Genomic DNA, 19,181 nt, shown 5'->3' with positions numbered 1-19,181 from the left:
CAGACACAGGAAGGAAGGTTGTGGTTTAAATGTAAAGACTTCCTAAGAGTCAGTAAAATAAATTCAGATGATTTGTTAAGTTGTCACTGAAAGTCTTAGGAGAGATCACACAAGACCCCTGTGAGGTAGATAAAATAAATGGCTCAATTTTTTAGTTGTATTCCGATTTTGGATGAAAATCCAGCCAAGAATTTACATGCATGCATGCACACACATACATGTGTATATGTGTAAGTATATATACGTGTATATATACATACACATGTGCATATAATGTATATATACAGTTGTGTGTGTGATAGTATATTATGTATATTTTATTTATATATTTTATATATCAATAATAGTATTTATATATATATATATAAATTACATAATATATTTTATTCCAGAGTCAATATTCTAGAGCCATTGGAAATTTTTGATCAGGAGAATGCCACGGTCAAGTTTGTGTCTAAGGAATACTAATTTAGCAGCTTTGTAGGGGAAAGAGAGCTTTGTAAAGCAGAAAGAATTAATTAGAAGACTATCATAAAAGTATAGGCAAATGCAATGAAGCCCTGAACTAGCTGTGCTCACTTCACTCTGCATCAGTTCACACAGGTCTTCCCAAGTTTCTCTGAAGATCCCCTTGTCATCATTTCTTACAGCAGAAGAGTAGCCCATGGCCTTCATAAACCATAACTTGTTCAGTCCTCAGCTAATGAGCACCCCCTCAGTTTCCAGGAGCCCAGCCTCTCACAGAAGAAGCACCTCAGGTGGAACGTAGAGCTTACTGATGTGTACAAAGAATAGCAGACTCTTGGGGTCTCAGCCCTACTGCTCCTACCTGTGCCCCACTGCTCTCTTCTCCCTCCACTTTCTGTAACTTTGTATCAGCAGAATCCTATGCTGGGCCACTCTCCCTCAAATTCATTACCTTTCCTGATTAACTGCACTGGTTGAAAACAGCCTGCCTGGAGCCAGACATGTTCTCTCTGCATGGATGGCCACACCTGTGCCCTTGCTCCCCCTCTCCCTTCTTCCACTGTTTTTCCTTCCCACAGTGCTGACATTTTACATGAAGGGTACAAACTCTGCCTAGAGGCCAGGGGCGATTTTAGGGGACACTTGGAGAAATTAAGAGTTGGAAGTAACCTCAGCAGCCACCAGTCCAACTCATACTGGAGAATAATCCTTTTTGGTTATAGTAAAACCCATGGCCTTTAGTTCATTATTTTCAATTCTAAGTAGGCATATGCAAACCAACACCCATTGATTAAAAAAAGAAAAGAACTTTATCAAAAGACAATAACAAAACTGTGTGTAGGAAGGAAGAAAGGAATACGCACTTATTAAACAATAAGTGCCAGGCACTGTGTTGGGTCCTGGGAATACAAAGATAAAACCAAAATAATCTATGCTCTTGAGCTTGCGTTTTCCCCTTGGAAATAATAGGTAACTCAATAAGTAAACTAAAAATATATACAAATTAATGGTAGTAGGGGTGGGAGAAGGATGAACAGATGGAAGGATCAGGAAAGGTTTCATGGAGGAAATGGCAATTGAGCTGAGCTATGAAAGGAGCTAGGGGTTCCACTATAAATATCTTGTTAAGGGTACTTTCTTCTTATCAATGGCCTCCTTAGGATATAAGCCTAACAGTAGAATCTCTGGGTCAGTAGGTATGAACATTTTAATTCCTTTATTTGCATAATGCAAAATTGCTTTCCAAAATGCAATTTTTTAATTAATTCACAGTCACTAACAATGTACTAGTAGGCCTATTTTCAACGTTGACTGTTCCCATCTTGTGTCATCTTTGTCAGTTTTCAGGGTATGAAACATGAGGGTCATTTTAATTTTCATTTCTCTCATTATTAGTGATTTGGAGTATTCTTTCATATGATTAGTTACAAATAATTTACAATTCTGGAGCTAGGGGTTCTGAGAGGCAGAGATACAGAGGGAGAGCATTCCAGGCATGGGGGTAGTGCCATGCAGGGTAAGATGAATACTCAATAGACCAGGGTATGGCTAGAACATAAGAGTACAGAAAGGGAAGTAATGTGTAATGCAGCTGGAAGGACAGATTGGAGCCACATTAGGAAGGACTTGAAATACTAAAGAAAGGAGTTTGTCTTTTATCCTAGAAGTACTAGAGAGCCATTAGAGCATTTTGAACAGGGGAGTGACGTGGTCAGAACTGTGCTTGAGCAGCTGTGTGGAGGACGGATTGGAGAGAGGAGAAGTTTGAAGCTATTTCAGTAGTTCAGGTGAGAGGTGATGAGGGCCTGGCCTAGAGCAGTGACAATGAGTTATTATGTAGGGTAGAATTGACTGGCCCCAAAGTAGATGCTTGGATATGGAAATGAGGGAGATAGGAGGAAGGGGAGGACACACATTTCTTAATATTTTAATGCTTGTAACTTACCACCAATAACAAAAACTTGTTCATTTCTGCACCTCCCATAGGATGTCCTTTCTTTCATATGGATTTGTTTACAAATGAAGACAATGCTACTAGTCAGAAAGTTTCTGTTTGTTCCAGGCTTGGTCATTAAAACTGAGAGAGCTCCAGTTTAGGACCAAACGAGTCAGATATCAGATGTGGCCTATAATTCACACCTGAGCTCTGTTCTTCAACACCATACCTAGAGAGAGGAGGAGTCATGCTGAATCATTCTTGGGAAACACCCATTTTACAGCCTGCAGAAGTTTAGGAAGAATAATTCAGTAACTTCCTAAAGGCTGGTACAACAAAGTACATGGCCACCATCCAGTAACAGCTTGAAGAATGATTGTAACATAAAGATAAGCACCAGCCAGGTGATGACATAGGGCAAGGCAGTCTGAACCTTTCTGGTTCAACTTTTAGGTGATTTAAAAATTTTAAGTGGTTTTTAAAAATTAGTATTGAATTTACCACAGCTCATTTTGAACAGTGTAAAATTTAATTCAATTAGATATTTACGTATTTAAAATATAGTTATATATACAATATTTATACAAAAGATGTGTATATTCTAGATGATATATACAGAATATAGAATAGACACTTTGTATTCCATAATATATATAGAGAGAGAGGGAGTCCATATTCCAAATGATATATAGAATATATAATCTGTATCTAGAATGTATACTATGTATGTGTATATATTCTAGATATAGAATATATACTTAGTATATCATCTTATATAGACTTCAGAATATATATCATATAGATGTGTGGAATACATACATAGTATATATTCTATTTTGTATTATTTAGTATACATAGTATGTATTCTGTATTTTTTTTTTTTGCTTTTTGGAGGGGGGTAGGGCAATTGGAGTTAAGTGACTTGCCAAGGTCACACAGCTAGTTGTGTGTGTGTGTGTGTGTGTGTTAAGTGTCCGAAGCCAAATTTGAACTCAGGTCCTCCTGACTCCATGGCCAGTGCTCTATTCACTGCGCCACCTAGCTGCCCCAGTATTCTGTATTCTTTAAGATATATAGAATATGGAATACATGCATTCTATATATACTATATGTATATTCTATGTGTCATATAGAATATGTCTATTTATTTATATTGGTAGGCCCAGGGATTTGTGCTGCTTCTAAGTTGCAATTTAGAGACGAAATTTGGGGCTTTAGTAAGTGCTTAATTAACATGTATTGAATGGAAGCTCTTGGAATATCAAGTAGGGACCAAAGACCATATTAGGTGCTTGGCTTGATGAGGGTTACACAGTGGAACTCATCTAGTACCATATAACCTGCTTGATCAAGGTAGGATGTGGTTGGCACCTTTGCAAAGCTATAATTAGAAATTCTTGTAAATAGAGCAAATTCAGCTGATGGGAGGGGAGAAGAATAAAATCTACCCCACCCCCCAGTCAATTAGCTACAGTCACTTTGGGAGAGGTATCGGCTAGTTCCCTAGAGAGTCCAGACTGGAAGCTGGTCATAGGCCATGATGTTTAGGGACATCAGGGCAGAGAATGGCTGAAATGAGGATGAACTCGTCATCCTTCTCTGGTTATGACTCTGCCTCCTAGCATTTCTGTCCTCTACCCTTCCTAACAGTTGTGCTTGATTTTTCTTCCTTACAGATTTTGGATGAGGTAGAAAAACGTCGGGGCATCTCCCCTGCCCTGGTGCAGCCACTCATGCGAAGCGTCATGGAAGCCCCTTTCCCAGCTTTGGGCAAAACCATCACTGTCAAGAACTTCTTGCCAGGCTCTGGAACTGAAGTGAGTGACTGGACTCCTCTAGTTCTTGGAAAGAGGGGAGGCCCCGGCTGCCAGAAACAGTCAGATGAGGACTAACGATCAGTAGGCAGAAAATTCAAGTCTTTCTCTCATTGGATTCCCAAGGCTGGTGTAAGACACTCTTACTCATCACTCATTCAGTCAATCAGTAAACATTTATTAAGCACCAGCTTTGTGCCAGGCACTGTGCTAAGAGCTGGGGATACAAAAAGAGGCAAAAGAGAGTCCCTGCCCTTAAGGAGCTCACAATCTAATGTAATCTAATTACATAATCTACTAATGTAAACAAATATGTACAGACAAGCTGAGTACAGGATGAATAGGAAATGATTAATAGAGGGAAGACCCTGAAATCCGGACGGGTTGGGGAAGGCTTACTAGAGAAGGTGGGATTTTAGTTGGAAGTCAGTAGTTGGAGCACAGGAAGGAGAGTGTTCCAGGTATGGGGGACAGCCATAGAGAATGCTGGGAGCCTAGAGATAAAATGGTGTTGTTAGTGGACTAGCCAGGAGGCCAGAGTGACAGGGTCAGAGTACTCTTCCTGTGAGGGAATAAGGAGTAAGAAAACTGGAAAAGGAGGAGGGGGCTAGATTATGAGGGACTTTGAATGCCAGAGCTTTTTGTATTTGATCATACAGGTGATAGGGAGCCACTGGAGTTTATTGAGAGGAGGGGGGGACATGATCAGACCTGCATTTTAGGGAAAATCACATTAGTGGCTGAATGGAGGATGGAGTGGGATGGGGAGAGACTTCAGGCAGGCAGACATACCAGCAGACTGCTACTATGATCAAAGCCTATACCAAAATGGTGGCAGTGTCAGAGGCTTATTCGAGAGATGTTGAAAAGGTGAAATTGACAGGCCTTGGGAGCAGATTGGCTGTGGGGGGTGAGAGATAGTGGGGAAGTCCAAGATGATTCGAGACTGGGAAACTTACTATGTGCTAAGCTCTGGTCATATAAAGAAAAATAAAAGCAGAAATAGAGAATCTAATCTCTCCCATCTAGAATTACCCTCCTGATATAAAACCTTGGGAGGGAGGAGTATAGATGTACATGGCAATTTTCTTGCCAGCGTTATTTTTTGTGGGGAAGGGGGCACCTTTCTAACTCCAGCCTCAGCAGTCATTGGTCCTTTATTTAAACTAATGTTCTGACACAAGCTGTATCCCTGAGCAATGAAGATATGAGTAATTACAGAATTCAGAGATGGATTGAGCTAGATAGGTAGGTCCTTAGAGGTCATCCAGTAAACCCCATTTTTTATAGATACCCAAAGTCTTATGGCTAATTAGCCAGACCTGAACCCAGGTGTTCATATTTCCAACACACATTCTTTTCCACTACACTATGCTATCTCCTTGATGCCCTTGTGCTCCTTTCCTTGACATCTCATGGTTCTGAAAGTCTTGGGTTCCAGTTTCAACTTCGCTGTAAATTAGCAGTATGCCCTTGGGTAAGTCATGGTTCCCCTATGGACCTTGGTTTCCTCCTCTGCTAAGTCCTGTGCCAAGTGGAGCCCTCACCATTGACCTCATTCCTCTGGCAGGTAATTGAACTGTGTCGGCCCCTCGATTCCAGGCTTGAGCACGTCGATTTTGAGTCTCTCTTCTCATCTCTCAGCATCAGGCACCTGGTCTGCGTCTTTGCTTCCCTACTGCTGGAGAGGAGGGTCATCTTTATTGCAGATAAACTCAGGTACACATGTCACCCTTTTATCTTATATTCTACTTTGTGGTGGTGATAATCACTCATATAATATTTAAGGTTTATGAAGCACTTTTGCAATCACAGCCTTAACAAATGAATAGCACCTGACTACTGTCCAACCAAGTGCCCTTCCTGGCTCCTCTATCCCCTCAAGAAAAAAAAATGAGCCTAAAAACAAAATGGTCACCCTAAGATCCCACTTTATGAACAGAGAAAAAGGAAAAGAGAATGAATAAGAAAAGGAAGGAAAAAGAAAAAGATTAGAAAAGAAAGGGAACATAAAGAAGGTAAAAGAAAGAGGCATGTGTGTTATGGACAGCATAGAAAAGAGAGTGCAGGGGAGACAGGGTTAGAGAGGAGAAGGCTCATTGGACTAGACTAGACATCCAGGTTCCTCGGTACTGATCCTGGTCCTGCTGCTAAGATTCCACAAGTCAAAGCAGAGCTGGGAAAAAACCACTGTGAAACCGAGTCAGTCCACAATTCCTGGAAGGAAATAATATTTATAGTTTTCAAATACTAGAATTTTTAAATATATCTTTTTACCTTTGACAGAGAACCTAATGTAGGTATTGACTAAAATGACCAAAATCATAATCATCTTACAGGGAGCAATCCTGATGACTCTTGGATCCATAACTTGTGGGAAGGGAGAGATGTAACTAGCAGGATTCAGAGTAGGGATTTTAGGCTAGGGAATGCAGGCAAGAAGGTAGGGGCAATGTCTAGCCTGGAAAATGTGGTTGGATGGAGAGAGAAATAGACATAGAAAGACAGATAAATAGATGGATGGATGGATAGATACAGCATTTATTAAGTATCTACTATATGCCAGGCACTACTAGAGATACAAAAAAAGTCAAGAGACAATTCCTGTGCTTGAGGAATTCACAATCCAACAAGGGATACAACGTGCAAACTACTAACAAGATAGATAAAGGATGAATAGGAAATAATCAATAGAGGTACTGCACTAGAATGAAGAGAGATTGGAAGTCTTCCTATAAAAAGTGGGATTTTAGCCAGGACTTGAAGGAAACCAGAAAAGTCAACAAGACTCTTCCTGCCCTTAGGGAGCTTATATTCTAATAGAAAAAGTCGAGGCATAAAAGAGAGCTGGAGAGTTGGACAGGGGAAGAAGAAGGGCAAGGAAGCTGTCAAGAAAGTCAAAAAAGAAGTCTGGAGAGAGTTGAGTTGGGCTAGAAGAATTGGAAAAAGCAAACTGGATTGGGTGTAGCCAGAGGTAGGTTAAATTAAGAGACCTGAGAAACTCAAGTGTTCCATATAAAAAAAGAATCTAAGAACTGTGCTTTAGCAAGTACATATGGCTTATATTGAATAAGGGTGGAAAGTGAAAGGAGATAGTTAGATAACATAGTGGATAGAATGTTGGGCTTGTAGTCAAGAAGACCTGAGTTCAAATCCTGATTCATACACTAGCTATGACACTGGCTAAATTATTTTAACTTGTCTGTGTCTCAGTGCCCTCATCTACAAAATAAGGAATTTGAACTTAATGGACTTTAAAGTCCCTTCCAACAATAAATGTATGATGCCATGATTTATGATTTCCTCCAATTAGAGCACACCAGCAAGAGTCTCTGCCTTTCTATATGAATTCCAGGATGTTTCTTGAGTCCCACTGAGCTGTAAGTTGACTTGCCCAGATTTGAAACCAAGTTTTCTTGACTCCCACTCAGTTTCCTTCTGACCAACACTAATACTGATCCTTTATGTCAAGGGTTCATAGACTTTTTGGGGTCATGGACTATGGCTATCTGGTGAGGTCTTTTGACCCCTTCCTACCACTCAGTCAGCCATGTCAGTCTGCACAGGACATAAGATGGAAAATGACAGTAAGGGAACATTTGTTGGGGACATGTTGTGGGGAGAGACAGAAAGTCAACATTTGCAATTGTCCTTCCAATTGCAGGTCTGGTTACCCTAGTGTTGTTCAACACACACACACACACTTTTATATGTAAATGATTCACTCTTTTGTCATATCCTAGCTTGAAATTTTTTTAATTGGCTATTTGTTACACTGTTATTGATTATTTTTTAATGTTGTCTTTGGCAAATTAAGGAAAGATGCTCTGTCCCTTTAAGTTGGAGCCTGGCAGCTGGGCAGCTCTCCAGTTCCCTGGGCACTGGGGAATTCAAACAAGAGAGTTCTCCAAGCCAGAGATAAGGAATGACACTTCAGTGACCAAAATCGATTCCTCAGCAATCTAGTAACACCCTCTGGTTTATGTCTAATTTTTTAATTCCTGCTCCCTCCCAACTTCCCCATTTTGGTGACTTTTAGTCAAGTTGCTATACAGCCATGGGTTTGGAGGGGATAGAATCATAAGACTTTAGAGACCAAGGCATGATATCAAAGATAACTCTAGCAAACCTAGTTATTGATCTCCTGGCGGGTAGGATGTAGAGGTGTCAGTTGTGGGATGAAAGATGGAAAGCCATTGTACTAGAAGAGAAAAGCACTATAGCTGAAAAAGTTCTGGATATGAAGTCAGAGGGGCAGCTAGGTGGTGCCATCGTGCGCTGTGTAACCCTGGGCAAGTCACTTAACCCTCTTTGCCTCAGTTTCCTCATCTGTAAAATGAACCAGAGAAGGAAATGGCAAACCACTCCAGTATCTTTGCCACAGTGGGGTCACCAAGAGTCAGATATGGCTGAACAGCAACAACAACAATGTAGTCAAAAGTCCTAATCTTGTCTCTTCCTATATGACTATGTCTTTGGGCCTTAGTTTCTTTGGATTGTACTGGGTTAGTGGTTCTTCACCTTTTTGTGTCATGGATCCCATCAGCATTCTACTGAAACTGATGAACCTCTTTCTCAAAAAAAAAAAATTTTTAATTCATAACTGAAAGAAATGCTAAATTTCAGTTAGAAATTAGTGAATATAATGATGTAATTTCTTTATATATATATATATATACAAGTTCCCTGCTCTCCGTCTGGATCCCTGGTAAAGAACCCCTGAATTAGATGATCTCTGAGTTCCTTTTTTTTTTTTTTTTGCTCTCCCACTTTGGGATCCTTTTCTAGAGTTGGACTGGGGAAAGTACAACCTAGGAAAGATGAACAGGATCAGAAAGTTGATAGGTATGAAGAGAGATGATGAGTAAGCAGAAATCAAGAGACCAACCACCAGGGCAGCTAGATGGCATAGTGAGTAGAGACCGGCCCTGGAGTCAGGAGGACCTGAGTTCAAATCCAGCATCAGACACTTAACACAAAAACTAGCCATGTGACCTTGGGCAAGTCACTTAACCCCAATTGCCCTCCAAAAAGCAAAAAAAAGAGACCAACCACCATTTCCTGGGGGGGGAGGGGGGAACATACAACATTGCCCATAAAGACACCATATGGCATAATAGGGCACTAAATGTGGTATCAGACAGGGTTCAAATCCAACTTTGCCACTACCTGTGTGGTTTTGGCAAATCTCATTACCTCTCTGTGTCTATTTCCTCATCAATAAAATGAGTATATTGGACATCTGTATTTCACTACTTCAGTGGAACTAGCTGATATTTAAAATCCCATGAACCTTTGTGAGATCTGAGAAGAGAATCGAGCCCCCACATCTCTGGTTCTCATATTACCAAATCATCATATACCCAGTGTCATTTGTCCCTGCACAGAAGGAGAGAGGTTACTAATGGGTAGTGAAAAATTAATTACATAGAAGAATTTTGTTGTCAGGTAATTAGGAATAATGATTAACTTTCTTAATTGCTGAGGGCTGCTCAGAAATTCAATATAAAGCACTAGATAGAGAGATATGTTCTTCCAGGTCTTAATTTTTAGCATATAACAATATAACTTGTTCAAGGTCACACGAAAATCAGTAACATAGTAAGAAATAGTAAGAACCAGAAGTCAGGTTTTCTTTATTTCCAGTCCAGAATGCTTCTTCCTGAACAACATTGACATCTTGAACCTCTTTTTTGCTTTTTTTTTTTTTTGGAGGGCAGTTGGGGCTAAGTGACTTGCCCAAAGTCACGTGGCTAGTTTTTGTGTTAAGTGTCTGAGGCTGGATTTGAACTCAGGTCCTCCTGACTCCAGGGCCAGGGCTCTATTCACTGTGCCACCTAGCCACCCCTAATCTGAACCTTTTTTGAAGCAGTCTGGAGAAGCCCATGGAATACTTTTCAGATTGCTGTTTTTAAATGCATAGAATAAAATACATAAGATTACAAAGGATGTAAATTTTTTCCCATCCAAGTATCTATCCATAGTTCACAGACCCCCAAATTAAGAATCCCTGTTTAAGGACAAAGGCTTAGGCACAACCATGCATTTCGGTAACCAAGACCTAGATATAGGCTGATGTCCCTCACCAAGGGCTAATTGTTTAAGGGAGAAAGTTTGCGTCCCACCTGAGTTGCTGAGCTCAGGACAGTTGTCATGAAATGTAAGGGTTGTGAAGAGCAAACATACTTTTATTTGCTAATGACTGTGACCTAACAGATGCCCCAAGTTCAACAAAAACAACAATAAAAACAACTTTCGGGTTAGAATGCTAAACAGAACGTCAATCTATGAATTGGCTAATTGTTCTTGCCTCATGACAAACACTATTAGCCCACGTAGGTTTGCTAGCCATAATATAAACATCTATAGTCTTCTCTTCATGGTCACTGCTACTGAATTATTAACCCATTGCAAGAGGAAATACCAGGGAATCGCACCACATACTCTGAGTAGGAGAGGTTTTTTTAGTTGAGCCAAAAAGCCAGATCTAACAAGCATAAAGTAACTGCTCGATTCTGTTTCATCTTTAGAATGGATATTGAGTGTTTTCTTAAAGTCCTGTCAAGTCAAAATTTGGCAAATAGAAAGGAAAGAATGTTGGGGGCGGGGGTGACAGACCCTGCTGTTGTCATAGCAACCCAAATAAATATTCCCATAATACTGCTATCCCCATTCTCCCTGCTGATAAATCAAAAGTATAAAAGTTTATGAAGTTTATTCTCTCTCCTTACATCCCTGCCGCTCCCCAACCCTCAAACCTTTGATCAAACCTGCAACAAAAGTCAAACCCACATCCAGGGAAGGAAGCAAACACACCTGTTTACATTTACCATAAAAGAAAAATGTAGGTCAGGATAAAGCAATTATTTTCCTTTTATCTTTTTAGGTGATCTCTTAGGTCCCTTCTGAGTGTAACATTCCATGAGGCTACTACCCCATGAAACATTAAAAAGCATTTATCAAATCTAAATTCAGAGCACTGACTAGTGTCAAGATTAGGTAGCCAATCTTGAGAATTACTGGAATTTTATCTTATCCATAACATATTTACATGGCATATTTGTACAGCTGTGCATTAGCAAGTAAATACATCCCTCTTTGTGGGCATAAATTTTTGTGTTCTATTGACTTATTATAAATTATTTTCTCTTTTATCTTATAAATTCTTCAAATGTAACTACTATATCCTTAGAATTTATAATTCCCCATGATGTTTGCATGGTATACCCTCTCTAGGCAGATTAGTTTATTGGAGGCACCATGTTTGTAATATTAGTAACTGCTATGGGGTAGTTGATGTTGCTTTGGATTTTAGAATACAGCGTCTATAGTTTGCATATTCTCAAACAAGGATGATTCAGCAACTCAGAGATTAACATACATTATCTAGACAAGTATGCATCTCTCACTTTTAAATAATTTTGTTACATTCATTTAAGTAAATAAAGCAATATGTAAATATAAGCTATAATATAGAGAATCAGGAGTGATGACCTTACTCTGGATTCAGGCCTTCATGCCCATGCTTAGTTTCATAGAATTTAGAGCTAGAAGAGACTTCATAGATCAACTAGTTCAACTGAAGTATTGAAGTATTTTAAGATAACATACCATTTGAAGCAAGATTTAAAGAAATTCTGCATGTACATACAGACTGATGCCTTTTCACACTAACCTTTATTTTTCATCCATTGCTATTTCACATTTTTTCTTCGGGTTAGATTTCTTCCTCAGTTATGCTTCACTTTTTCCATTTTGGTGGTTATGCGTCATCTGCATTGTGAAAACTTTATCTTTGGAAGTGCTTTCCCTAATCTTACAAACTTGCTTAAAGTGCTCCAGAACCTCCCGAAGACTTTTTTATTTAATGGTATAGTGGAAAGATCACCTGACAGGATCAGAAGACCTGAGTTTTAGTCTTGGTTCTACCACTTGCTAGCCAAATTACACCAGACAAATTATATACTCTCTGAGCTTCAGTATCTTCATCTGTAAAATGGAAATAATAATGCTTTGTCTTACTTCCAAAATTATTATAAGGGATGAACTTTGCAAACTGGAAAGCAGTATATAAATATAAAATTATTATTATCATCAAAATGAGCACTTCTCAGTGAGTTATAAAGGCGACTTCCTACAGCATCTCTTCATTCTTTTAATGTTTTAAATAGAAAACTCCTGTTGCCCACGCTGGCTTCTCTTTTATGTAGACTTTGTTAGATCTAGAACAGATCTTCAAGATACCTCCTTCAATCAAGTCATTTTATAAATGAGGAAATGGAAACCCCAACAAGGTACAGTGATTTATCCATGGTTATGCAGTTGATTGGGGCAGTCAGTATTAGAGACCAGATCTTTGAACACTAAGTCTAATACCTTTTCTACTACTCTACATTGTCTTTCCTTATGATTGAAAACTGCCATAAAGAAAACATGGTGGCCACATACATATCACCCCCCACACACACACATGTGCACACACATACACAAACACACATCTGATTGTCAGTGTGACAATCAGACCCTTTCAGCTATTTCATCACCCTTTTCTGGAGCTTACTACTAGTGTGAGAGTACCATTTTAATGAATTCTGAAGAGAGTCAATTAAATCACCTTAGCAACCACTGGGGCTTTTACAACAGACAGAAACACTCAATCTGGCAAACATAAATAGAGCACCTAATGTATACAACAGACTGGGTGAAGCGCAAGGGATACAAAGATTAAGACTGACAGACCCTACCCCCAAGGAGTCTGTAGTCTTAAAAAAAGCTTCTACTTTTCCTATGCCCAGTAGACCTCTGAAGTTTTTCTATAACCAAAATTTTTATCAGAGATTCATAAAACCATGAAGTCTCCAAGTTGGAAGGGTCTTCAGAGATCATTTAGATCAACCTATCCCTGTTGGAGAATTCTCCAGACAACCAAGAATAGTGTTTATCCTTGCCAGGAAGACCTGCCTACCAGGATGTCCCAGTTCCACGATGGATGGCTCTGACTGCTAAGAAAATCTCCTTCCTATCAAATTAAAATCTTTGTCTATGCAGCTGCCACCTGGTTCTTCTGCCCTTTAGGCCCAAGAAGAATCAGTCTTCTCTATGACAGTCCTTCCATTAGTCAAAGAGAGTAATTTTTTTTTCTTCTCTGGACTAAACATCTTCAATGGTTTCCTTTCCTCCTACCATCCTGGTCACCTTCATCATAAGAGGTCACATGGTACAGTGGAAAGAACAATAGCCATGGACTGAGAGGATCTGGGTTCATATCCCAGAGGTCCTGAGTTCAAATCCCATCTCTGCCATTTACTCCTTGTATAAACCTGGCCAAATCACTTAATTTCTCTGCATCTCAGTTTCCTCATTTACATAATGAAGAGTTTGGAGTAGATGAACTCTAAGGCTACTTCCAGCTCTAAATCCATAATCTGGACATGCTTTATTTTGTTAATATCCTCCCTAAAAATGTGGTGCCCAGAAGTGAACACAATACTCCAGATGTGGTATGACTTGTCTTATTTACGACAAATTAGGAGCAGGTTTAGCATAATAGTTCCTAGTTTGGGAGCAGGGAATAGATTACTGGGGACATTCCACAATCCTAACAGAGGAGGCCTACTCCAAATGGCCATTAGGAACCTATGAGCTGGAGTCTGACATTGCTGGATCAGCGTTGCATCCTGCAGAACTCATCCCCACCCACCAAACGTCCAAATTTATTTTTGCAATCTCTTCCTTTGCTTTTCTATCAACCAATGGTCAGATTCCATTCTGTATCCTTCCCCTGCACAAACTACCATTCCCCTCCCCCCATTCTACAAGCCAAGCACAGCTGCCAGAATTGGTGATTGTCCCACCACCCCCACCTTAATTAAAGCCAGCTGTGAGTACACTCCTAGCCTTCAAGAGATCCTGCCTCCCCATCCCCCTGACCTCCTTTCCAGTCTAGTAAAAGCAATATGAAACTAGGTAGAACCTAGCATGAGGAGGTGGGGAGAGGTGTCATCCTTCTCCACTTCTAAAATCTGTGTCCAACTTTGTATATCCCAAGAAGACTAATCATCATTCCTAGACATAAAGCTCCTCCCCCTCAAGCCAGGCTCCTGAATGGAAAGGCTCTCTTGGCCCTTAGAAGTCAGGGAAGGAATTCTCATTAGAACCAGTGGCAGCTTAAGAAATGCACGTATTTCCATCCTAGCTGCTTTCTTTTCTCTTCCTTCACCTAGTATTTTTACGAAAACCTTTCTGGAATCCACAGAAGCACAATTTTTATCTTCCTGTTCATGCACATTTGAACTTTAATATCACTTGAAAGGAAAGAAGACACAGGACAGCACTAGTTAGTCTGACCCACAGTGGAGGACTGACCATTCCATTGCCCTACTTGCCCTTGGGCTTGGGCTTGAACTTGGGCTCTTGTCCCTGCTGCTGGCCAACAGGGTTTCTTTCTTTTCTAAGAGTGCTGGAGCCAGAAATGTTCAGCTTCCTCATTGGACCTTTCTAGAGTATCATCCTATGAAACTCTCTTGCAGACCTTCAGTGATTATAATGTAAATCTAAACCAAATTTGGAAATTCATGTCCTGTAACAACAGGCTGCCTCTCCCCCGCCACTACTGTTTTTTTTCTTTCCTTGAAAGTTTGGGGGGGAAAAGTCTGCTTCCTAGTAAAGTTTGAGATGTGAAGACCTGGCTTTTAATTTGACCTTAAGTGGCCACTTATTTCTTGGCCTCCTTGTATGTAAAATAAAAAAGTTTAAGCTAATTGGTGTTAATTGGTTAAATAAAACTGAAACAATAATCACTGGTGATAATAATATTGGGGCAGACACACTAGTCTGGGGTTGTGAGCTGATAGCATTAGAGAAACATTCCACTGACCCCTCATTGCACTGCCTATATTTTCACTGCACCCTTGAACCCTGGAGGGGATATGTACACAAGCCACCAGCCCTCCAGGAGGCCCTGACTAATCAGTTCAAGTGGGAGTTAAAATGAGGGTCCTTAAGGTTTTTTAAAGGCTACATATATAATAAATTCAACATGTAACTTTTTTTTTTCAATGAAGGGGTTGAAAGGATAATTTCTAAGGTTAAACATCCCAGGAATTCTATAAATCTATATTTTATGACTTTTCTACTAGTGAAGATGAGTCTCTATATTGAGGAAACAATGAGGAAATGACTTATGTGACCAAGGGTACAGAGATTTGGAAAAAGAATGTCTTTCTCCAGCCTCTGATTTTTTCCTACTCTAAATGTTTTGTGAGAGAAAGAGTATTGTTTTCTGGGAGGATGAGGTTATTTGAAAAGTTTTGTGTAGAAATCACCTCATTTCTAAGCCCTTTGACTCAATTCCTGATGTTTCTCCCTCGTTTATTCTTATCTAGACGGCGTTAGTCAGTTAGTTAGCCTGCTCTTCTTTCTGCCCCAAGTCTGTTTTCTCTCATACAGTTCCCATGCCTGAGTAATCTTCCTAATGCATTGAGGTTTGTTTGGCTTTTTTAATTATGTCATTTTCTGCTCTCTAACCTTCAGTGGCTCCCACTTGCTTAGTGAATAAAGTATAAATTCATTATCCTAATGTTCAGTGAATCCTATGACCTGGTTCCTGATTATCTTTATAACCTCTTCTCATGTTCTTCCACTTCAAATTCCTGTCAAAATGGACTACTCACCCATCACTTTGATTCTATTTTTTTTTTTTTTGTATTTATACATTTCCTTGAACCTACTGGTCAAGGAAAGGTCCTAGTGGACTCCTCCATCCCCTAAATATCTATATTTTGATCTTCCTTCCTTCCTTCCTTCCATCCATCCCGGTTCAACTCAGATGTCCTCTGCCTAAGCCTTCCGTGATTTCCCCACTCCTCCCAAATGAAAGTGATCTTTCTTTCCCCAATTCACTCATGCTTTGTCCAAACTTTTTCCCCTCTCTGCCTTTTTGTAACTCTCTTGGTGTCTTATTTATCCATGTACTCTTCTCCCCACAGCAGACCCTAAGTTCTTTGAGCACCCACTTGTAAGTGCTTATAAGTTTTTCATGCCTATATATTCAGAACTACAGAGAAGGCACATAATAGCTATTTGTTGAATGCTATGTTGATTGGTTGAATTTCCCTTCATGAAAGGTCTGACTTAATTGTGCTGTCTCCTCCCATCCCAGTAAAGAGAAAGTATTCAGGTAACAACTTGAATATATCTTGTCAAGGATGGTCTTTGAGAAGAACAAAATACGAATTGGTCTTATTAGGCCTGGTATCCTTCTCATCTCTGAAGCAATCATTCAGTTGGAAAGGCACACCACGGTGTTAATTAAATGTACGATAGTCCAGCCCAAGGAGGCATTTCAGAGCTCCAGTGAGTATAGAGGAACACAGATATTTGTGAAAATTGGGAACTGGGGAGGTTAGATGATCCAGGCAGGAAATAACTCAACAAGATTTAATTTGGAAAACTGTAATCTAATATCTCTGGGAGGTGGAGGAGCTAGAGAAGGGAGAAAGAATCTACCATGTCAGGCTTTTTTTTTTCCTTTCATCTTCAACAGAATATTGTCTAGGACAATCAAGGAAGAACAGAATGACCCCAATGGTGCCACATGTTGATGGCGCAGAAATAAGACTGACAAACTGAGGTTCCCAGACTTGTCTTGCCTCTTTTTGTTTTAATTGGAATTCTTCAGGGTAGGGAGTTCCTGGTGCAGAACCTCCCTGGCCAGTTCAATTCAGATCCACTGGCTTTCTCCATGACTTAAAGTTTTAAAGAATTGCCCCTTGGGGCAGCTAGGTGGAGCTCCAGACCTGGAGTTTGGATGACCTGAGTTCAGATCCAGCCTCATTACTAGCTCAGAGACAGAGACAGAGGGAGAGGGAGAGAATAAGAATGAGAGAATAAATATTGCCTCTGGTACTAAAAAGTAAAGTGACTTGTCTAGGGTCATATAGCCAATGTGTAGCAGAGGTTAGACTTGAACCCAAGTCTTTCTGACTAAAAGACCAACTCTCTATCCACCATACCACACTACCTTTCCATATGCTTTGTGTATAGGTAGTCCCATACCACATTTGCCAGTGTTTGGTTCAACAAATATTGATTAAAGACCCGTGTTGAATGGCTAATATGGAAATGTGTTTTGCATGCTTTCACATTTATAATTGATATGATATTGCTTGCTTTCTCAATGGGAGAAGGAGGGAGAGAATTTGGAACTCAAAATGTTTAAAAATTAATGTCAGTATACATATATATACACCCGTGTGTACACACACACACATATAAAAATTATATACATGTATATAAAAGCTTACATTGATGCTAGACACTGAAAGGATTATCAAAAAAACTTTTTTTTAAGTGAAAGGTAGTTCCTGCATTTGAAAAGTCTACAGCTAATATTTGTAGTCATCTCTTTTCAACCACAGACCCAGAGAGGGCAAACCTAACCCCACCCTTCGAAATGCTTGCCTTTGTCAGTGAGGACTAGGTTGAAAGGGCATGTGTCTGACTCAATACAAATCCATCCCCCCTGATAGAATTTCTAAGCTGAAAAGGATAGTAGAGATCTTCTTTGAGAGAGGATGCAGTTATGATGAGATGGAAAGAGGGCTCAGTTTCAAGTCACAGGACCTGAGGTTGAAGCTCAGTTTGGCCAAGGATGTTCTGGTAATTGTTTACCAACCAGCTCTCCACCCCTCAAAAAAAATGTGTGTACAACACACTTTTTTTTTTTTAAAGCAATTGGGGTTAAGTAACTTGCTCAAGGTTACACGGCCAGTTATTTCTGGGTGTGGTGCTGGGTGTCTGAGCCCAGGATTCGATCTCCAGGTCATCGAGACACTGGAGCCGGTGCTCTTACTCGCTGTGCTACCTGGCCGCCCCTATAACACATTTTAAGGCGAATCTACATTAGTAATATTTATCTGTCAATTTCCTAAATCCACACAATAAGCAAAACAACAAATCAAACCTTGGCTTATTGTGTTTGCTGATTTCTGAGGTGTAAATGCTTACACTAAAAATTTAACAATGGGCTCTTTTGAGCCAGCTCCAGCATACCTCTGGCTCTGGCTCATACTATCTGGGTGGTCTTCAACAATTCACAACCTCCACGGATGTCAGTTACCTCATTTATATATGTATAATGTATAATGAGGGAGACTGGAACAAACATGTCCATATTTGTGACGTAATAAAGTCATAAATCTTTGGGAAGTATTAAATCCCTTGTCTATAGTCTAATTTCTCTCTGTTTTCTCTCAGGCTCAGTTTTCCTCCTTCAGTAAGAGATCTTATTTTTTGTGCCTTAAATGGGCTATCCTTTTACCTTACCGTGTATTCTATTTGTAAGTGTAGCTAATATCTAAGTAGTCCCTTAGGGGGTAAGAGCCTACAAACTGAAAGTGTGTTTTATTTTCATGTAAAGGAGGAGGATTCTCCTCTACTCCAATTAATGTTTACGTTAAGAAAGTCCAGCATAGTAATCCAGAACCCAGCTACCCAGAACCAGCAATTCAGCAACTTTGCCTTTCTAGGAACAGTCAAGAAACAGAAAGAAAACAAGTCCCCAAGTATCAACAATTGTTAGTCAGCATTTATTAAGCGCCTGCTTTGTGCCATTCACTGTACTAAGCACATATATAAGAAAAACACAAGGAGGGACCGCCAGGTAGCACAGCAAGTAAGAGCACCGGCTCCAGTGTTGAGAAGACCTGGAGATCGAATCCCGGGCTCAGACACTTGGCACCCACCCAGAAACACCTGGCCGTGTAACCTTGAGCAAGTTACTTAACCCCAATTGCTTAGGGGCAGCCAGGTGGCTCAGCGAGTAAGAGTACCAGCTCCAGTGTTGGGACGACCTGGAGATCGAATCCCGGGCTCGGACACTCAGCACCACACCCAGAAATAACTGGCCGTGTAACCTTGAGCAAGTTACTTAACCCTGATTGCTTAAAAAAAAAAAAAAAAGA

General features: G+C 40.0%; 1 protein-coding gene across 3 annotated transcripts in view; it reads left to right on the top strand.

The window, feature by feature from the left end:
• DENND2A (DENN domain containing 2A) overlaps positions 1-19,181 on the top strand; it is a 126,748-nt gene that overhangs the window by 92,867 nt on the left and 14,700 nt on the right. For all 3 annotated transcript variants that reach the window (XM_069087366.1, XM_069087367.1, XM_069087365.1), the window contains exons 12-13: positions 4,081-4,221; positions 5,789-5,937. In XM_069087366.1, the coding sequence (XP_068943467.1) occupies positions 4,081-4,221; positions 5,789-5,937 (290 nt within the window). The remainder of the gene's footprint in view (positions 1-4,080; positions 4,222-5,788; positions 5,938-19,181) is intronic.

Source organism: Petaurus breviceps, unplaced genomic scaffold, assembly GCF_028583685.1.
Source record: "Petaurus breviceps papuanus isolate PSGF00001 unplaced genomic scaffold, PetGlider_PUasm1.0 181, whole genome shotgun sequence".
Lineage (NCBI taxonomy): Eukaryota > Metazoa > Chordata > Mammalia > Diprotodontia > Petauridae > Petaurus > Petaurus breviceps.
Note: the sequence above shows the minus strand (reverse complement) of the source record. Positions and strands in the feature narration are given on the sequence as shown.